General features: G+C 42.3%; 1 protein-coding gene across 17 annotated transcripts in view; it reads left to right on the plus strand.

Moving 5' to 3' along the window:
- The window catches only part of rims1a (regulating synaptic membrane exocytosis 1a), an 857383-nt gene that overhangs the window by 287847 nt on the left and 548498 nt on the right, over positions 1 to 21038 (plus strand). For 14 of the 17 annotated variants that reach the window (XR_015753101.1, XR_015753102.1, XM_087979575.1 and 11 more), the window contains one exon: positions 15073 to 15156. The exons of the other annotated variants lie outside the window; for them this stretch is intronic. Coding sequence is in view for 12 of the 14 variants with exons in the window: in XM_087979575.1 (XP_087835701.1) it covers positions 15073 to 15156 (84 nt within the window). In the remaining 2 variants the exon portion in view is untranslated. The remainder of the gene's footprint in view (positions 1 to 15072; positions 15157 to 21038) is intronic. 17 annotated transcript variants of the gene reach the window in all.

Raw genomic sequence — 21038 nt, forward strand, 5'->3', positions numbered from 1 at the left:
ACATTGGCTTCGATAGATGGGTGACAATACTAAAGATAGAAAAGGCATATGAAGCTCTTAGAGAGGTTATTCTGGTGGAGGACTTTAAAACTCACTTCCAGAAATGATAAAAACACAGGTTGAGAAACAAAAGTTCAAACAATGAGAAGAGCTGCAGAGGTGGCAGATGAATATACATTTGTGCACAAATTGAAATTTAGCTTCCAACAGCACTTTCATTCCATAAGTGTTAGAAATTGGGAAAGAGGGAGATCTTTCAATGAAACATAAAAAGTAAATCTCACTGGGAATAGTTTGCCACAGGTGGAAAAAAGAAAGCCAAGAGGGTGAAAAGGAGGTGAAAGGCCTCAGGTGTTTTCATTCTAATGGAGTGGGACTCAAAGTCACAGTGCTGGTGGTTGAAGAAAGGCACTGGGGAAAAGGATGTAGAAAAAGAGATAAACCAGTGGAATTAGTTGAGGCAGTGAAGCAAATCCTAAAAAGTCAAGGAGATGCAGGAGAGTGCACAGTGTACTTATGGGCTGGATAGTGAGAGAGTGCCTGATGTTTGCATAGACTTTACCACTTTGTAAGGTTTACTCAGGAAGAACAGGGGAGAAGGCAAAGAAGTAAAAATATTGAGAGATACAGGAGCCAGTCAGTCTCTAAAAGTAAGAGATGAAAGTATTTGTCCTCCTTCTGAAATGTTACCCGAGAGTGTGATGATCTGCAGAATGAACAGAGCGAGATTTAGTGTTCCCTGTTTAAGATAAGAAATGAAAGTCCAATCAAGTCTGTGAAAGTAATAGTGGGATTGATTGTCAGCTACAGTTTGCTTTTGGAAATGACCTAGCAGGATCAAACTTTGGGGTGATGCCCCTTTTTAATTGAGAAGCTGAAGGAAAACCAAGGAACTGAGGAGTTAGAAGAAAAATACCCTGGAATCCTTTTAGACACTGTGGTTAGAAAATCCCACAGGCATAAGTTAACGCAAGAAGGAAAAACTTAAGAGACATAGGGGAGTTGAGATCCAGTTAGCTGACACCCTGTTTGATGAAATGGTAACAGAAGGACTTGAGCAGGTAGAGGATCAGGCAGAGGTGTTTAGTTCTGAAATATTACTAGAGTTGCAACAAAAGGATGAGACAATAAAAGATTTATATCATAAACCCTACTCTGAAAGAAGAATCAGAATGTATTCCTGAGTATTATTATCTTCAGGATAGAATCCTATGGTGAAAATTGAGACATCGGCAGGTTAGTGCAGAAAAGAAATGGGCGGGCATATATCAGATTGCGTTGCCGGTAGCATACAGACAGGAACTATTATGGGTAGCACATGAATTACCAGTGGGCCATCATATAGGAGTGAGGAAGACTCAGGCTAAGATACAGGAACACTTTAATTGGCCTGGATTGCAGAAGGATGTGGTTGAAATTTGCCATGGCAAAAGTGAGGACTGCAAATGCTGGAAATCAAAATCTAGATTAAAGTGGTGCTGGAAAAGCACAGCCGGTAAGGCAGCATCTGAGGAATAGGAAAATCAACGTTTCAGGGCTTTTGCCCAAAACATCGATTTTCCTGTTCCTTGGATGCTGCCTGACCAGCTGTGCTTTTCCAGCACCACTCCTATCTAGACCTAGAATTTTGCCATACCTGTTATACTTGTCAAATGGTAGGAACGTCATTGGCAGTAATAAAACCAGTGCCTTTGGACAGAGGACTGGAGAAACAGGTATTCATTACTGCCCCTCAGAGTGAGGAATCCAGTCTAAATGAATTGCATTTTGATGTGCCTCAGCGTAGATTGACTAATGAGGAGGTCCTGAAGGAATAGGCTATGATAGTAAGTAATCTGTCTAAGGACCAGAGAACTTAATTGAAAGGCATGTTGTAGCATTTTGAGGACATATGTAGGAATAGAATGGGGAGGACTAATACTTTAGCATGTGAGGTTGATGTCGGAAATTCTGTTCCGTTTTTTTTTTAAAAAAACCACCCCTCCAGACTTAATCCCCTCAAAGCAGCACAGGTACAGAAAGGAGTGGAAGCGACGCTCCGAGAGGACATCATCGAACTGAGTCAAAGTGAATGGAGTTTGCTGGTCATGTTGGTTCTGAAGCCAGGTGGTACTCAACGATTCTGCATTATTGAAAGGTCAACACTATCTAAATCAGACTGGTACCCAATTTCACAGCTGGTGGACTGTGAAAACATTGGACAAGACTCTTAAATCACAAATTTGGACTTACTGCATGGTTACTGGCAAGTACCTTTGTTGGACAGCGCAAAAGAAGTTTCTGCATTTGTAACTGCAAATGGGCTTTCTCAATTTAAAGTAATTCCCTTTAGAATGAAAGCACCAACCGTATTTCAAAGACTTATGAACAGAGTTGTGGCAGGATTGACTAATTGTACCATCCATAAACATGACTTATTGATCTTTAGCCATTCATGGAAAGATCACATGGTACATTTGGCAAAATTCTTTGAAGCATTATAGAAAGCAAAACTGGTTATAAATTTAGAAATAAAAATTAAATTTGAGAAGGTAGAAATGATGTTCTTGGGACACAGCATCGCTCATGGAAGAATGACCCTGAGGACCGTGAAGACAAAAGGCCATTGAGGAATTTCCAAGACATCCTACAAACAAGGGGTGCTTTGATTTTTGGAACTAACCATATTTTACCAGAAGTTTGTACCAAACTTTAGATTCCCTACAGTATGGAAGGCCCTTCGGCCCAACAAGTCCACACCGACCCTCTGTAGAGTAACCCACCCAGACCCATTCCCCCATATTTACCCCTGACTAATGCATTTAACTCTACAGGCAATTTAGCATAGCCAATTCACCTGACCTGCACATCTTTGGATTGTGGGAGGAAACCGGAGCACTCGGCGGAAACCCACGCAGCCACTGGGAGAATGTGCAAACTCCACACAGATAGTCACCCGAGGCTGGAATCGAACCCAGGTCCCTGGCACTGTGAGACACCAGTGCTAACCACTGAGTCACCATGCCTCCTTAAATTGAGCTTCAGTGAGCCTGACGTGATGGATTTGCTAAAAACAAACATGCAATTTCAGTGGACAGAACACTGCAAGGAGGCATTTGAGAATTTAAAAGCCATGTTAACCACTGCACCAGTTTTAGTCACACCAAATTTCTTGAAACCTCTTAAAGTTGCTATTGAAGCCAGTGATGTAGGTGTTGGAGCTGTGTTGATGCAGGATGATGATGGAATTGAAAGCCCAGTTGGTTATTTTTCAAAGAAACTCAATATTCACTAGAGAAAGTACTCCACCATTGAAAGAGTTATTAGTTTGTTACTGTCCTTACAACATTTTAACGTTTGTTATGAACAATGTATCAGAGACTGTTGTGTACATGGGCCACAACCCTCTCACCACTTTGTAAAGATTTAAAGGCAAAAATGAGACTATTTTATTGGAGCCTTATGTTATAGGCCTTTAATTTGCGAACTGTACATGCCATAGGTCATAAAAATGTGATTCCACATGTGTCATTGTGGGTTTAAAAGAAAGTGTGTAGATAAGACAGAACCAGTATGGTCCAATGTTATAGATTAGCCTACCATTCATGACAGGCTTTTCCATTTCATCTCGCCTTGTGTAACACATCCACGTTGGTGAGGTCTGAGACTATCATGGAGAGTCGGGGTATATCCTCCTGGATGGTGGTATCTCCATCACGTTATGTTTCTTGCTCAGTTTAGATAGGATTATGTGACTTTTTTTGACAATATTTGTTAAACTTGTGAAGAATTACACTCTAGGATATTCAGAGAGCATTTGAGAAAATTCTTTTCATTCATAGTGTGATAGGGATCTGGAATGCACTGCATGGGAAGGTAGTGGATGCAAGAAATGTCAAAACCTTTTAGAAATATTTAGATGAGCACTTGAAATATCATAACATTCAACCTTATGGGACAAGTGCAAGAAACTGGGATGAGCACATCTTTAGTGGTAGTTATTGTCAGTGCAGAGCTGATGGACTGAAAAGTCTTTTCTGTGCATATGACTAACTCTTACACAATAAGAACATTTGATTTCCACTACCATTCACTAAATTAATTTCAGATGAAAGGCTTGTCTTATAAGCAGAGATTGAAAGTTTTGAACTATATTCACCAAAGTTTAGAAGTATATATGATGATGTAATTGGGGTATATGTGATGTTAAAGCAGATTCATGATGTGATGATTAATAAGTTGGCAGCATGGTGGCGCAGTGGTTAGCACTGCTCCCTCACAGCGCCAGGGACACTGATTCTATTCCACCCTCGGGTGACTGGATGGAGTTTGCACATTCTGCCTGTGTCTGCATGGATTTCCTCAGAGTGCTTCAGTTTCCTCCCACAATCCAAAGGTTAGATGGATCAGCCATGCTAAATTGTCCATAGTGTGCTGGGATGTGCAGGCTAGATAGGTTAGCCATGGGAAATGCAGAGTTACAGGGCAAGGTAGAGGTCGTGGGTCCAGGTGGGATGCTAGAGGAGCAGTGTGGACTTGTTGGGCTGAAAGGCCTGTTTCCACACGACAGGGTTTCTATGCTTTAAGTAGACATAGAACAGATACATCCTGTTGTGGGGGTAATCTAGAATGAGAGATCATTGTTTTAGGCTAAGGGACATAAATTTAAGGTGAAGGGTGGAAGGTATAGGGGAGATGTCAGGGATGGGTTCTTTACCCAGAGAGTGGTGGGGGCATGGAATGCGCTGCCCGTGGGAGTGGTAGAGTCGGAATCATTGGCGACCTTTAAGCGGCAATTGGATAGGTACATGGATGGGTAATTAATCTAGGTTAGAAGTTCGGCACAACATCGTGGGCCGAAGGGCCTGTTCTGTGCTGTATTGTTCTATGTTCTATGTTCTATTTAAAACAGATTAGAAATTACTTCTCTCAAAGGGTTGTGAATTAGTGGATTCAGTACCCAGAGTGCCTTTAGATGTTGAGATACCAAATGAACGTGAGGAGCTAGTTTGTTTTTGTCATAGGTTAAAGGGTTATGGCGAGTGGACAGTCAAGTGTTGTTGAGGCTGAGGTGAGATCAGTCATAGTCATATGAAATGGTAGGGCAGGCTTGAGCAGCTGAATTACCTGTACCTGTTCTTACATTCTTATAATTTGTATAAGCCTCAGAAAGCCAAGCAACTCACAAGCTCTTCCCACCAGACTGTTTTGCATGAACAGTGTTCAGTTTTGTCTTGACCACTGGTTTAAAATACAATTCAACAAAATTATCTTCAAGATAATAGAACCAAAAACCTGCCAGAACATAGGGCAAGGAAATTTGAAAAAGGCAACAATGACAAAGAAAGGATATAGGAACTTTAAGTGACTGACATAAAAGAGAAGCCAAAAAATCTTCTACAACCATCTGTGGTTGATAAGAGTGATGGGACCAACTGGCGATAAAATAAAGGAAACTTTTTGGAGGAGGAAGAAGTATGAGATACTGAAAGAAAACCTTGCATATCTTCACAAAATAAGAGGACAAATGTAATAGCACAGGAGAGGAGGAGAATTTAGAGATATTGACTGGAATTGAAAATAAGTTGGTATTACTCGATGATAGCAAGTTCCCTGATCCTGATGGTATGCATTTCAACAAGAGAAACAAAATGGAAAAAGCAGAAGCTCTGGTCAAAATGTTTCAATCCTCCTCGGATGTGCAAGGAGGATTACAAATATGACCAGTCTGCTTAAAATAAGGGGAGATGATACAATGTTATATTTTGGTAACTGCAGGCCAATCAGTTTATCATCTGTGTTGGTGCTTTTGCCCAAGATTATTGACAAGGACAAATGCCTTACCGCTCAAAGAAGCAGGAGAACAGCCAGCACTGGTTTGTCCATACCCTTCGGCTTGCCAATCTTTATGATTTGCCATGCTGCTTATCCAACTTCCAATTTTGAATTACACTAACACATAGGCAAGACTCAAGCCATTACATTAGGTCTCCAACACAAACTTTGTTCCTTGCCTGCAGTTTTTATTTTGGGAGCTATCTCGAGAATGCCCATCTCCACTTTCATAAATCTCGACTCCAAACTTTCCTCAGCTCTGATTTTAATTCATTCCAGTATGCCATTCCAAACAGGAAAGGACACAACTGATGAGTTATTAGTAATAAATTTGCAGATGATGAAAAACCAGATAGTAAGGCAAAGTAGTGATGATGACACAAAAAATATGTAGAAGAATATAAGCAAGTTAACTGAGTGGGCACATATTTGGCAGATGGAATATAGTGTTGGAAAATGTGAGGCTGTGCACTTTGGCAGGAAGAAAAGAGAAGCTGAATATTATTTACCTAGTGGAAGACTGTAGAAAGAGGAATTTGGGAGTTCCATTCCATGAATAAGAAAGATCTAGAATCCATGTTCAGCAGGTAATATGGATGCAAATAAATTGTTGGTCTTTGTTTCAAAGGAAGTAGAGTATAAAAGTTACGTAGGCCTTGCTAAAGCTATATAAGGCTCTACTAGAATACTGAACAGTTTTGGTTCTCCTGTCTAAGAAAAGATATGCTGACATTGGAGACAGTACAGAGAAGGTTAATCAGAACCCTAAGGCTTTCTATAGGTATGTCAGGAATAAAAGAATGACTAGGGTAGGAATAGGTCCAGTCAAGGATAGTAGTGGGAAGTTGCGTGTGGAGGCTGAAGAGATTGGGGAGACACTGAATGAATACTTTTCGTCAGTATTCACTCAGGAACGGGACATTGTTGCCGATGTGAATATTGAGTCACAATTAATTAGAATGGACGGCTTTGAGGTATGTAGGGAAGAGGTGTTGGAAATTCTGGAAAGGGTGAAAATAGATAAGTCCCCGGGGCCTGATGGCATTTATCCTAGGATTCTCTGGGAAGCAAGGGAGGAGATTGCAGAGCCATTGGCTTTGATTTTTATGTCCTCGTTGTCTACAGGAATAGTGCCAGTAGACTGGAGGATAGCAAATGTGGTTCCCTTGTTCAAGAAGGGGAGTAGGGATAACCCGAGTAACTATAGGCCGGTGAGTCTCACTACTGTTGTGGGCAAAGTCTTAGAGAGAATTGTAAGGGATAGGATTTATGAACGTCTGGATAGGAATATTGTGATCAAGGATAGTCAGCATGGTGTTGTGAAGGGCAGGTCGTGCCTCAAAACCTTATTGAATTCTTTGAGAAGGTGACTAAGGAGGTGGACGAGGGGAACGCGGTAGATGTGGTGTATATGGATTTTAGTAAGGCGTTTGATAAGGTTCCCCATGGTAGACTACTGCAAAAAATACGGAGGTATGGCATTGAGGGTGATTTGGAGGTTTGGATTAGGAATTGGCTGGCTGGAAGAAGGCAGAGGGTAGTAGTTGATGGTAAAGGTTCATCTTGGAGTGCAGTTACTAGCGGTGTTCCGCATGGATCTGTTTTGGGACCATTGCTGTTTGTCATTTTTATAAATAACCTGGAGGAGGGGCTAGAAGGTTGGGTGAGCAAGTTTGCGGATGATATGAAAGTTGGTGGAGTTGTTGACAGTGAGGAAGGATGTGTCAGGTTACAGCGGGATATAGATAAGTTGCAGAGCTGGGCAGAAAGGTGGCAAATGGAGTTCAATGTAGGTAAGTGTGAGGTGATTCACTTTGGTAAGAATAATAAAAAGACAGGGTACTGGGCTAATGGTCGGATACTTGGTAGTGTGAATGAGCAGAGGGATCTTGGTGTCCATGTACACAGATCTCTGAAAGTTGCCACCCAGGTAAATAGTGCGGTGAAGAAGGCATATGGCGTACTGGCTTTTATTGGTAGAGGAATTGGGTTCTGGAGTCCTGAAGTCATGTTGCAGTTGTATAAGACTCTGGTGTGGCCACATCTGGAGTATTGTGTGCAGTTTTGATCGCCATACTATAGGAAGGATGTGGAGGCACTGGAATGGGTGCAGAGGAGGTTTACCAGGATGTTGCCTGCTATGGTAGGAAGATAGTATGAGAAAAGGCTGAGGCACGTGGGGCTGTTTTCATTGGAGAAAAGAAGGTTTAGGGGTGACTTGATAAAGGTGTACAATATGATTAGGGGTTTAGATAGGGTTGACCATGAGAATCTTTTTCCACGTATGGAGTCAGCTATTAGGAGGGGGCATAGCTTTAAATTAAGGGGTGGTAGGTATAGGACAGTTGTTAGGGGTAGATTCTTTACTCAGCGAGTCGTGAGTTCATGGAATGCCCTGCCAGTAGCAGTGGTGGACTCTCCCTCATTATGGGCATTTAAATGGGCATTGGATAGGCATATGGAGGATAGTGGGCTAGTGTAGGTTAGGTGGGCTTGGATCGGCGCAACATCGAGGGCCAAAGGGCCTGTACTGTGCTGTATTTTTCTATATTCTATAGATACTGAGTATGGACGCATTACCTTCTGAGAGGTTGAGTGGATTGGAATAATCAACAAACTGCCATTCCTAGATGTCACAGAGTGAACAGCCACTGGGGAACTTCAAACCAGCATCTACTGGAAAACAACACATTCGGACCAAATGTTGAACTACAGATCCAATCACTCCAACATCCACAATTGAAGCTGCATCAGAGCATTATTCCAATGAGCCACCACACGCTGCAGCATAGAGGAACCATGCAGAGCAGAGGAAAATCACCTTTACCATGTATTCAAAAAGAAAGAGTACCCAATGAACACAGTCGCAGATTTCTTGGCAACAAACCCAAACAAGCAGACAAACGTGTCCAGAAATCACAGCCACTGTCCCTACATCAAAGACATCTCGGAAATGACTGCTGGACTACTCAGACCCCTTGGCATCATGGGAGCCCACAAACCCACCAACACACTAAATCAGCAGCTAATGAACTTGAAAGACCCTATAAAGACAACAAGCAAAACTAGTGTCATTTTAAATATACCTTGCAAGGACTGTAACAAACACTATGTTGGACAAACAAGCAGAAAACTAGCTACCAGGATACAGGAACATCAACTAGCCACAAACCGACATGACCCTCTCTCACTAGTATCCTTACATACAGATGAGGAAGGACACCACTTTGACTGTGGCAACACATCCATCCTAGGACAAGCCAAACAGAGACATGCATGAGAATTCCTAGAAGCATGGCATTCCAACTGGAACTCTATCAACAAACACGTTAACTTGGACCCGAATTACCACCCCTTGGAAAAAGAACAGGAAATGACATTGTCATAGGAAATGACATCACCAACCCAAACAAGCCCAAACATACAAATAGAAAGCAGGAATCATCAGCAGTGCTTTGTCCGGAGGCTCACTGAAGATGTTACGTAGTATGGTGACGAAATCTCTGAAAGTGAACCTTCCAGCTCAGCAAGCACACCTACATCCAGAACCTCAATCTGAGCTACAAATCTTCTCAAAACTCGCTATCTTCCCAAAGTCTTTTACCAGTACTGTTTGACAGGGTTCAAGCCTGTTTGATAGAGGGATGGGAACCTGAGATTGATTCAGAAGGGGGAGAAGAAAATTTTAAGTGTAGGTAGAACATTTAGAATATTTGGAAGACAAAAGAAACAATATGATGTATGACGTCTGGGGAATAAGCCAAATTAATTGAGAGCAAATTGACATATGAGAATATGATTTTGCAGTTAGTCTGGAACATGTTGTGGTTCTGTTCGCCGAGCTGGGAATTTGTGTTGCAGACGTTTCGTCCCCTGTCTAGGTGACATCCTCAGTGCTATTGAGCCTCCTGTGAAGTGCTTCTGTGATGTTTCCTCCGGCATTTATAGTGGTTTGTCTCTGCCGCTTCCGGTTGTCAGTTCCAGCTGTCCGCTGCAGTGATCAGTATATTGGGTCCAGGTCGATGTGTTTGTTGATAGAATCTGTGGATGAGTGCCGTGTCTCTAGGAATTCCTTGGCTGTTCTCTGTTTGGCTTGTCCTATAATAGTAGTGTTGTCCCAGTCGAACTCATGTTGCTTGTCATCTGCGTGTGTGGCTACTAAGGATAGCTGGTCGTGTCGTTTCGTGGCTAGTTGGTGTTCGTGGATACGGATCATTAGCTGTCTTCCTGTTTGACCTATGTGGTGTTTTGTGCAGTCCTTGCATGGGATTTTGTACACTACGTTGGTTTTGCTCATGCTGGGTATGGGGTCCTTTGTGAGATGTTGTCTGAGAGTGGCTGTTGGTTTGTGTGCTGTTATGAGTCCTAGAGGTCATAGTAGTCTGGCTGTCAGTTCAGAAATGTTTTTTTGATGTATGGTAACGTGGCTAGTCCTTTGGGTTGTGGCATGTCCTCATTCCGTTGACAATGACCAACTACCCTTAGTAGCCACAACAACGAGCACCCGAACTACAAATCTTCTCTCAAACTTTGAGTCTGGAACATGGCAGCTCAACGTTTAAAGACAAGCTAGAGTAAAGGGATACAAGGTGGTGGAAGGGAGAGGAGCGATTGGTGGGTGATTGGTGAAGAAGTAACAGCGTTGATTTCTGAAGTAGCTTAATGTGAAAAGGTACATAATGGTAGAGGACACTAGGAAGCTCAGAGAATCTTGGCGTGCTTGTTCACAAACTCCTGAAGGTGACAGGATAGTTAAGCTAATAGAATAGTTAAAAGGAAACATCCGGCATGCCTTCTTAACAGTCATGGCGTAGATTATAAGAACAGGGAGGTTACGTGGTAGCTGTAGAAGAATTCAGTTGGACCACAGTTTTAGATTAGATTTAGATTACATTACAGTGTGGAACCAGGCCCTTCGGCCCAACAAGTCCATACCGACCCGTCAAAGCGCAACCCACCCATACCCCTACATTTACCCCTTACCTAACACTACGGGCAATTTAGCATGGCCAATTCACCTGACCTGCACATCTTTGGACTGTGGGAGGAAACCGGAGCACCCGGAGGAAACCCACGCAGACACAGGGAGTACATGCAAACTCCACACAGTCAGTCACCTGAGGCGGGAACTAAACCCGGGTTTCTGGCGCTATGAGGCAGCAGTGCTAACCACTGTGCCACCGTGCCGCCCCAGTTGGAGCACTGGGTGAACCTCTGACTAGTCAGCACAACATAGGAAGGATATAATTGCATAGGATGGATTGTAGAGGTGATTCAACATGATGTTGCTTAGTTGGAGCAATTCAGTTATGGAAAGACTGGAAAAGCTCAGGTTGTTTTCTTTGGAGCAGAGAAGGTTGAGGGGATACCTGATAGAGGTGTATGAAGTTATGGAGGGGATATGAGAGATTTGAATAGAAAGCAACCATTCCCTAAGTTGACCAGTTTAGAAAGAATTTGAGGAAAACTTGTTTTATCCACAAGATGGTTTGGAATCTGGAGTGCACTTCCTAGGAGGATAGTTGAGGTGGGAAACCACACTGCCTTCAAAACGTACATACATGAGCAATTGAAATGTCATAACATTCATGGCTGTGGGCCTAGTGCTGGAAGGTAGGACTGGTATAGATTTAGTACAGCTTTGGTGGTACAGATGTAATTGGCTAAAAGGCCTCTTCTGTGCTGTAAGATTCGCTGGTGATTCTATATGATTCAAAGAATCTAATAAGAACCTGTAGACTTAATTGAAGAGCAAACCACAAGCAGATAACTAGAATACCTCAGAGTCAGGGTAATATAGAAGAGCAAATATGAAGGTAAATCTCTGAGAAGTATCAAAACAATTGTGATTGTATTAGTGCGGGGAAATGTCTTGATATGATTTTTTTTAAGGGAGGGTTATTGAAGGTGAAGGATTATTAGCACAGGACTCAATATTAGATCCCTAGCTGATGGTGGGTTATATCAATCATTAGTACTTGAATGCAGGAGAGAAGTGCTGTATGCTTAAGATATTTGAACACAATATAATTTTTGATTATGGAGCTGATATTGATAAAGCTGTAAACTGTAGGACGATATCAATGAACTAGTCTGGTGGATGAAACACTGGAGAATGGAGTCACTCCGGATAAGCATGAAGTAGTGCATTTGGGAACTTAATACAAAATGACTATAAGAGAAGTATGTGGTGTTTAGGACCAGAAGTGTTTTGGAGTCTATGCTGACAGATCCCTGAAAATGGCTGAATAGTAAGGGAAGATGGTTAAGAATGCAAACAGGATACTGGCCACTTTATTAGTAGAGGCATTGCATATAAGAGCAGGTAGTTATCACTGGAACTGAATATCACTTGAACTTCAGTTTGATGAGACAATAGATTCCCTACAGTTTGGAAACCAGCCATTTGGCCAACAAGTCCAAATTGACCCTCTGAAGAGCAACCCACCCAGACCCATCTCCCACTGACTAATGCACTTTGGGCTACTTGACCTGCACACCTTTGGATTGTGGGACGAAACGCACGCGTACACAGGACAAATGTGCAAATTCCACACAGTCAGCTGAGGCTGGAATTGAACACCGGTCCCTGGTGCTGTGAGGCTGCAGTGCTAACCACTGAACCACCATGCTGCCCTAAACTGGTGTACTGTGTGTAGTTTTGGTCATCGTGTTGTAGTAAAGATCTGAGTGCACTTGGGAAAATTTACAAGGATGTTGCCTAGTTTAGAGAATTTTAGTTGTGAAGAAGGATTGAATAGATAGTGGTTGTTTTCTTTGCAACAGAGGAGGCCAAAGGGAGGACTAATTCAAGTGTATAAAATTACAATGGATTCTGGTACAGTGGATAGGAAGACTGTATTCTCTTTGGTCCTGGACTCCATAACCTGAGGTGCAGATTTAGTTAAGAAGTTGGATATTTGAGGGAATTCAAAGGGAAATGTTTCACCCAAAGAGTAGTTAGATCTGGAACTCACAGCCTGAAAGGGTAGCAGAAGAAGAAAGCATTAAAAAAATCTTAAATATGTGCCTGAAATGTCAGAACCTTCATGGCTACAGATCAAGATCTGGAACATGGGACCAGGAGTAGGTCACTCAGCCTGTTAAACCTTCACTGTCATTCAATATGATTATGACTGCCCAAAATTAATCTCTACCTTAAAAATAATCAGAGACTGAGCTTCCACAGATCTGTGTAGTGGAGTTTTCCAAACGATTCACCACCCTTTCAGTAAAGAACATAGAACATAGAAGAATATAGCGCAGTACAGGGCCTTCGGCCCTCGATGTTGTGCCGATCCAAGCCCACCTAACCTACACTAGCCCACTATCCTCCATATGCCTATCCAATGCCTGCTTAAATGCCCATAATGAGGGAGAGTCCACCACTGTGACTGGCAGGGCATTCCATGAACTCACGACTCGCTGAGTAAAGAACCTACCCCTAACATCTGTCCTATACCTACCACCCCTTAATTTAAAGCTATGCCCCCTCCTAATAGCTGACTCCATACGTGGAAAAAGATTCTCACTGTCGACCCTATCTAAACCCCTAATCATATTGTACACCTCTATCAAGTCACCCCTAAACCTTCTTTTCTCCAATGAAAACAACCCCAAGTGCCTCAGCCTTTCCTCATAAGATCTTTCTACCATACCAGGCAACATTCTGGTAAACCTCCTCTGCACCCATTCCAGTGCCTCCACATCCTTCCTAAAGTATGGCGATCAAAACTGCACATAATACTCCAGATGCGGCCGCACCAGAGTCTTATACAACTGCAACATGACCTCAGTACTCCGGAACTCAATTCCTCTACCAATAAAAGCCAGTATGCCATATGCCTTCTTCACCGCACTATTTTACCTGGGGGGCAATTTTCAAAGATCTGTGTACATGGACACCAAGATCCCTCTGCTCATCCACACTACCAAGTATCCGACCATTAGCCCAGTACCGTGTCTTTTTGTTACTCTTACCAAAGTGAATCACCTCACACTTAGCTACATTGAACTCCATTTGCCACCTTTCTGCCCAGTTCTGCAGCTTATCTATATCCCGCTGTAACCTGCCACATCCTTCCTCACTGTCTACAACTCCTCCGACTTTCGTATCATCCGCAAACTTGCTCACCCAACCTTCTAACCCCTCCTCCAGGTCATTTATAAAAATGACAAACAGCAATGGTCCCAAAACAGATCCTTGCGGAACACCGCTAGTGACGGCACTCCAAGATGAACCTTTGCCATCAACTACTACCCTCTGTCTTCTTCCAGCCAGCCAACTCCTAATCCAAACCTTCAACTCACCCTCAATGCCAAAGAATTCCCTTATCTCAGGTTTCACCCTTTATTTCTAAGGAGATTACCCAGCGAGGTTAAATATCTTAGCTGCATCTACCCTGTCTTTACTGTGAAGTATTTTGTAAATTTGAATGATGACTTATTCTTTGAAAAACTAGAGAATACAGACCCAGCTTGCTCAGTGTCTTATCATAGGACAATTCTGCCATCCCAGGAACAAATTTGGTGAATCTTCATTGTACACTGTCTATATATTTCTAGAGATAAGGAGACTAAAATGGGCAGAAATGGCTCAGTGGTTAGTTCTGCTGCCAGGGACCTGGGTTCAATTCCACTCTTGGGCAACTGTGCAAATTCTACACAGACATTTTCCCTGTGTCTGAGTTTCCTCTGGGTGCTCCAGTTGCCTCTCACAATCCAGGGATATGTAGGCTTCATGGTTTAGCCATGGTAAATGCAGGATTACAGTTATGGGGGTGTGTCTCGGTGGTTGCTGTTTTGAGGGTCGGTGTAGACTTGATGGGCTGAATGGTCCGCTTCCATACTGTAGGGATTCTATGTTGAAAACTATATTGATCTCTGGATGTGATCTAACCAAGGCATCAAGGGCGAAAGTGTAGTGAGGGAAAAAGTAGAGCCCATTAGTGACCACTGTGGTCATTTGTGCATGGAGCCGAAGGATGGAGGTAGGTTTCTAAATAAATACATTGGGTTAGTGTTGACTAGTGCGAAGGACAATATGGGTATGGAAATCTGGAAGAAGCTCTGTGATACGATTCAAGAAATTAGCATACACAGAGGCGGGGTGGGGCGGGGAGGTTCTGAGTGGTCTGACAGGCTTAAAATTAGATGAGTCTCCAGGGCTGGATGAAAAGAATGCCAGGGTATTGAGTGAGGCATGGGATGAAATAGCTTGGGCACTTACAAATATTTTCAATTTCTCTGTGGCTGCAGGAGAGGTGCTGGAGGACTGGAAGACAGCCAATGTGGCACCGTTATTCAAGAAGTGAGCAAGGGAAACCAGGAAACTACAGACCGGTCAGTCAAACCTTTGTGCTGGGGAAACTATTGGAAGCAATTCTGAAGGATAGAATTAATCTGCATTTGGCAAGGCAGTAATTAATCAAGAACAGAGAGCATTGTTTTCTTGAAGGGCGGTCATATCTGATCAACTTAATTGAATTGTTTGAAATGGTGACTGGGTGCGTAGATGCGGGGCAATACTTTTGATGTAGACTACTTGGAATTCAGCAACGCTTCTAATTCGATCCCATATGGGACACTTTCAAAGTAGGAGGCCATGGGATCCACAATTGACTGAATGGCAGGAAGCAGAGGGTCATGTTTGTGGGGTATTTTCCAATTGGGAATCTGTGTCTAGTGGGGTCATACGGGTTAGCATTCAGATGGTGGTACATATCAATTATTTAGACTTAAATGTAGGAGAATTGATCGATCAGTTTGCAGATGAAACAAAAAAATGGTGGGATGGTAAATAGAATTATAGAAACATGCAGAGCAGAAGAGGCACTGCAGCTTCTCCAGCACCTTGAGTGTGTACTACGAAAAATATGCTACTACCTATACTCATCCCATTTTTTCACACCAGGCGGATAGCCTTGAATGTTATGATGAGCCCGCATTTCACGACTTGTGCATGACACTTCAAGTGCTCATTCAAGTACTTTGAAGTACTCGACCACCCTCCCAGGTCCTGCTTTCAAGACCCAGCCACCCTCAAGGTACAGACACTTTTCCCCAAATCCCCTCTAAACATCTTACCTTTCACTTGAAAATTATGCCTTCTTGTTAAGGAGAACAGCTGCTTTCTGTTCACACTGTCCATGCCTCTCCAATCTGATACGCCTCTATAAGGACTCCATTAAACCTTACCTGCTCCAAAGTGAACAACCTGAGCTTATCCAGCCTCTCTGTAAAGCTGCAATGCTCCATCCCAGGCAACATCCTCATGAATCTTCTTCACAATGCCCTCACCCCACAATCCAAGTGCAATCACATCCTCCCTCTAGTGTGATGACCAAGAGTATGTACTCCTCCATCGGTGGCCTAACCAAAGTTTTGTATAGTTGCACACTTTCACTCCTTGCTTTTGCAATCCATGTTGCAATTGATAATTAGAGTCCCATGTACCACCTTAACTACTCTATTAACTACACTGCCACCTTCAGTGGTCGGTGGACAAACACCCCAAGATTCCTCTATTCCTCTGAGCTTACTAGTGTCTTACTCCTTGTCTTCCTTCTTCCAAAGTGTATTATTCATATTTGTTTGAGTTAAATTTGATCTACCATTGATCTGCGCATGTGACAGAAGCATTATATCCTTCTGAAACCTAATAACCTTCTCTCTGTCAATCACACTACTTTGTTAAGCATAAATTTGCTAAGCAGCTCATCCACATCATTTATGAATGTCACAAACAATAAGGGACCCATCACTGATCTCTGTAGCATGCTGGGCTCCAGTCATAAATAACCTTTTACCACTGTTCTCAGTCTTCTTTCATGAAGTCAATTTGTATCTAAATTCCCAAGTTACCCTTAAGCTTTTACCTTCATTATCACTTCACCAATTGCCCTATCCTCATCCAAACAATTGGTTACCTCCTTGCAAAAATGAGGGCAAAAATGGGACATGAGATATCTTTGACAGAGAAAGTTGGGGATTCAAAGAAAATCTATGGGCAAAAGAGTAACTTGAGAGAAATTAGAGCCCCTCAAATATCAATAAGATTGTCAATGTGTGGAACCAGGGGAGATGTGTGTGATACTAAAGCACTATGTTGCCCCAGTATTTACTGTAGAGAAAGACATGGAAATGATGCACATTGAGGAAATAAATAATGATGTCTTGGAAAGAGGCCATATTAAATAGAAGGGAAAGTGCTAGAGGTTTTAAAACACATAAAGGTACATAAATCCCTAGGACCTGATCAGGTGTTTCCCAGAATGTTGTAAGAAGCTAGGGAAGTGATTGTGGGGTACTTTGCAGAGATAACTGGCAGTCATAGATGATGTGCCATAAGTCTGGAGGGTGGCTGATGTTGTGCCATTGTTTAAGTAATGCTGCAAGAAAAATCCAAGAAATGATAAACCGGTCAGCATGATGTCAGTGATGGGGAAGTTGTTGCAGGGGATTCTGAGAGTTAGAATTTATGTGAATTTGGACAGATAAGGACCTATTTGGGATAGTCAGCATGGCAATCATTGATGAGAGATGGTGTCTCACAAATTTGACTGAGCTTTTTAAAGAGGTTGCCAAGAAGATAGATTAAGGCAAAATGGTAGTTGTTATATACATGGGCTTTAGCGAGGCCTTCGATAAGGTCCCACGTGGTAACCATGTTAGTGAGGTTGGATCACATGCGATCCAGGAAGAGTTAGCCAATTGGATACAAAATTAGCTTGATGGTAGAAGAGAGTGGGTGTTTGTGGAGGGTTGTTATTTGGAATGCAGGCCTGTAACCAGCGGTGTGCCGCAAGGTTCTGGGTCCATTGTAGTTTATTATTTATCTCAATGTTTTGGATGAGAATATAGAAAGTATGGTTGGTAAGGTTGCGGATGACACTAAAGTTGGTGGGGTAATGGACAGTGAAGAAGATAATCTAAAGATTACAACGATGGGCCAATGAGCCGAGAAGTGGTAGGTGGAGTTTAATTTAGAAAAATTCAAGGCATTCCACTTTAGTAAGGCAAACCAGTTAATGCTAGAGCCCTGGGAAATGTTGTTGAACAGAGGGACCTAGGGTAAGAACATAACAGATGGCATATAATGTGGAGAGCACATAAGATAAGAGGAACAGATTTGCAGAGTATTTATTTTTGATTAATGTACTTTTCTAACACTTGGAACTCTAATTCTGGAAGATTTTTGTATTTTCTCAGTGAAAACACACAAAGTAACAATTCCATCTGCACATTTTAGAATTGCACTCAGATATCTAATTCTGGGAGATTTCTTGTGTTTTCACTGAGAAGATAACTTCTGTTATTACTGTATTGTAAGTGCCCCTCACTCTACTGTAAAGGATTCACAATCATTTGGGTCAAATGTTTCTTTTGACATCCCAATTATAGTTTTTACAGTCTTTCTCCCCATTCTTTCTTTCCTTATCAGTTTCTTGGTCCTCCTTTGCTGAGTCAGCTTGAGAGACATATGGCCTGAATGGATAATGTTGTATGTTTCAATGATTCTTTATCTCCTTCGTCTGTCAAATCTTCTTCACCTTTGCTGACCATCATTAGCTTCTCCTTCGATAATACCTAATATTATAAAATTCTAAAACTTGTTATAAAATCTCTCCCTTTCTCTGTAATCCTCTTTCTGCTCTACAATCCATCAATCGCTTAGCCCTTTTTAATTCCGGCTCTCTTACATTGCTAATTTTAATTTTAATAACACCACAGAGGCCGGTATCCCGGCACCACGTCACCCTTTCTTAACATGTGGAGAAACCTTGACACTCATCCAGCTCCCTCAGAGCTTGCTGTGAATGAAAAGGATGTCCAACACACTTGTTCTGATCTGTCAGCCTGGGATTCCTGATTGGAGCAGATTAACAGCCCCCATCAGAGAACTCATAATCTGAGGTCCACCTGGCTAACCTCAACATCCCTCCCTATATGAGTCTGAAGACATAGGTTGGTTCTTCGTTTTGTAGTTCCTCCTGGAACATCTTAGCACCAGGTCAGGTTCCCTGAACTGTCCACCTCAGATTCTGAGGTATCTTCAATGCTTGATGGAGAGGGAGAGCACATAGATGCCAGAACAGTTGAAAAGGCAGTCGAGGAGCCAGGCATGTTTTGTTCCTGCACAGTTTGCAAGTTTTCAGTTTTCATATCTTCTATATGCTTGTTCAGGACCGTCGCACCTACACAAACTTTATACTTCACCTGACCTGACCTTGTGTCTATCACTCATCTTACTCATGAAGAGCCATTCCTGTACTTCCTACACTAAATTTCATCCCCTGAAGTAAACTGTCTCTCTCACTTAGCAGAGTCATGAGATTGGCATTGGCATTCCTGATGTAATTTTACTCTCCTCCCAGGTCTGGAAAGATCAAATTTAACCTGGTGCAGAGTCTTCTCCCCATTAGCAACTGTGCTGGAGCTATCCCTATAATTGCATGAGTGATGGTCCTATAATCAAATAAAAACTGGGATAGTTTGGTACCAAATAAAGCTGTTGGCTGTGTTTCAGCCTGCCTGCCTTCAACATTTAGATAGCTCTTTCTGCCAAATTATTGGATGATGGATGATGTGGAGTTGTCCTTGTATGTCAAATACCCTTCGGCTTTAGGAAATACTCAAATTCTGTACTAGTAAACGATGGCCACTATCTGTGACCAACACTTCTGGGAGCCAGTGTTTTGCAAAAGATACACAAAATTTTCTGTTGTGGTCAATGATGAGCGAACTCTATGCATATCCATCCACTTTAAATGGTCACCCACCATGACAAAGTACCCATGAAAAGACATGCATAGATGACATGTAGCCATGTCTGGCATTTACATTGTCATTCTCATGAATGTGGGGGAGCTGCTGGTGGTAATATTTGTCCATATTGGCACTCTGGTCACTGTCCCACCAACATGGCTATGTCAGTATCCAATCCTGGCCATCAGATAAACTTGTTGCCAACATCTTCATTTTGAAAACCCCTGGATGACTCCGATAGAGTTCAGACCGTATCTGGCAGTGACCTCTGCTTGTGAAAGTCATTCTTACTTCCCGTAATAGTATGCTATCCTCTACTGTAATCTGGCACCGCATGTCAATACCAGGTCTCACTTGGAATCACAGTGTGCCGACACCTTACAGGATGATAGCATTTTTTTACTTCCCTACAAGCTATGGATTGGGTACACAATCATTTCTAAGGCTGACTATTTTTTTAGGAGTTGATGGAAAGGTGCAGAATGGAGACCAGGTTATGTATCAACTTTCCATAATAATTCACCAACTCAAGGAAAATCCTAAGCTTTGCCAAGGAAGTGGGAATCAGGACCCTCACTTTAACTTCCAATGGGTGTAACTCAATCTTGTCAACTCTGTAGCCTAAGTAGGTTATTTAGGGTGCCTGGATATTTTTCCCTTCTAAGGTTTATGTCCACCTGGGAGAAACGTATAAAGACAATGTCCAAGTTTTCTAAGTGCTCCTTATTGGTCTTCCTTATTATTTACACATCATTGAAATAAATGATTATCTGGGATAGACTTTGTAAAATGCTTTCCATCATCCACTGAAAAATTGCACAGGTTGACAATACCTTAAATGGCAGTCTAGTAATTTTGGTGCAAACTGTTATGGATGTTAATTGTAGCATACATCTGGGAATCCTCATCTAACTGCAGTTGCATGTAAGCATGGCTCATATCCAGCTTTGTGAAGGTCAGCCTTCCTGCCAGTTTTGGGTATAAATTCTCCTGGCAAAGGATTGGTTGTTTATCTAGCTGTGAAAAGTGGTTTAGCTTTTGTTTAAAATCCCCAAAAAGGAGAACCGACCATCGGGCTTCACAATTAGTATGACTGGTGCTGACCATTCCACAAACTGGACAGGATTGATGACTCCTTTACTTTTCTGCCTTTTGATTTCTGTCTGATTTTGCTCAGCTCTTGGACAGGCCTTGCAGAATAGTGGAATTGTCTCATGGTCATTATGCAAGGTGGGATGGCCTTGGCACCTTTGATAGTCCCTAGACCTTTCTGAAAACCTGGGTATTTAGTTAGGACTTCACTCAGGCAGCCACATTCTAATTGAAAAATATTGAGCTATTCTAGGTGAATCTTTCTCAACCAGATTCGCCCCATCAAGCTTGGGCCTGATCCTTTTACTACAATCATTGGTAATTGACGAGCTGCTTCTCATAAGAGAGCTGACCTAAAGTTGTAC

The sequence above is a fragment of the Chiloscyllium plagiosum genome, unplaced genomic scaffold, assembly GCF_037043375.1.
Source record: "Chiloscyllium plagiosum isolate Xiang-an unplaced genomic scaffold, Cpla_swu_hap1 HiC_scaffold_3, whole genome shotgun sequence".
NCBI lineage: Eukaryota > Metazoa > Chordata > Chondrichthyes > Orectolobiformes > Hemiscylliidae > Chiloscyllium > Chiloscyllium plagiosum.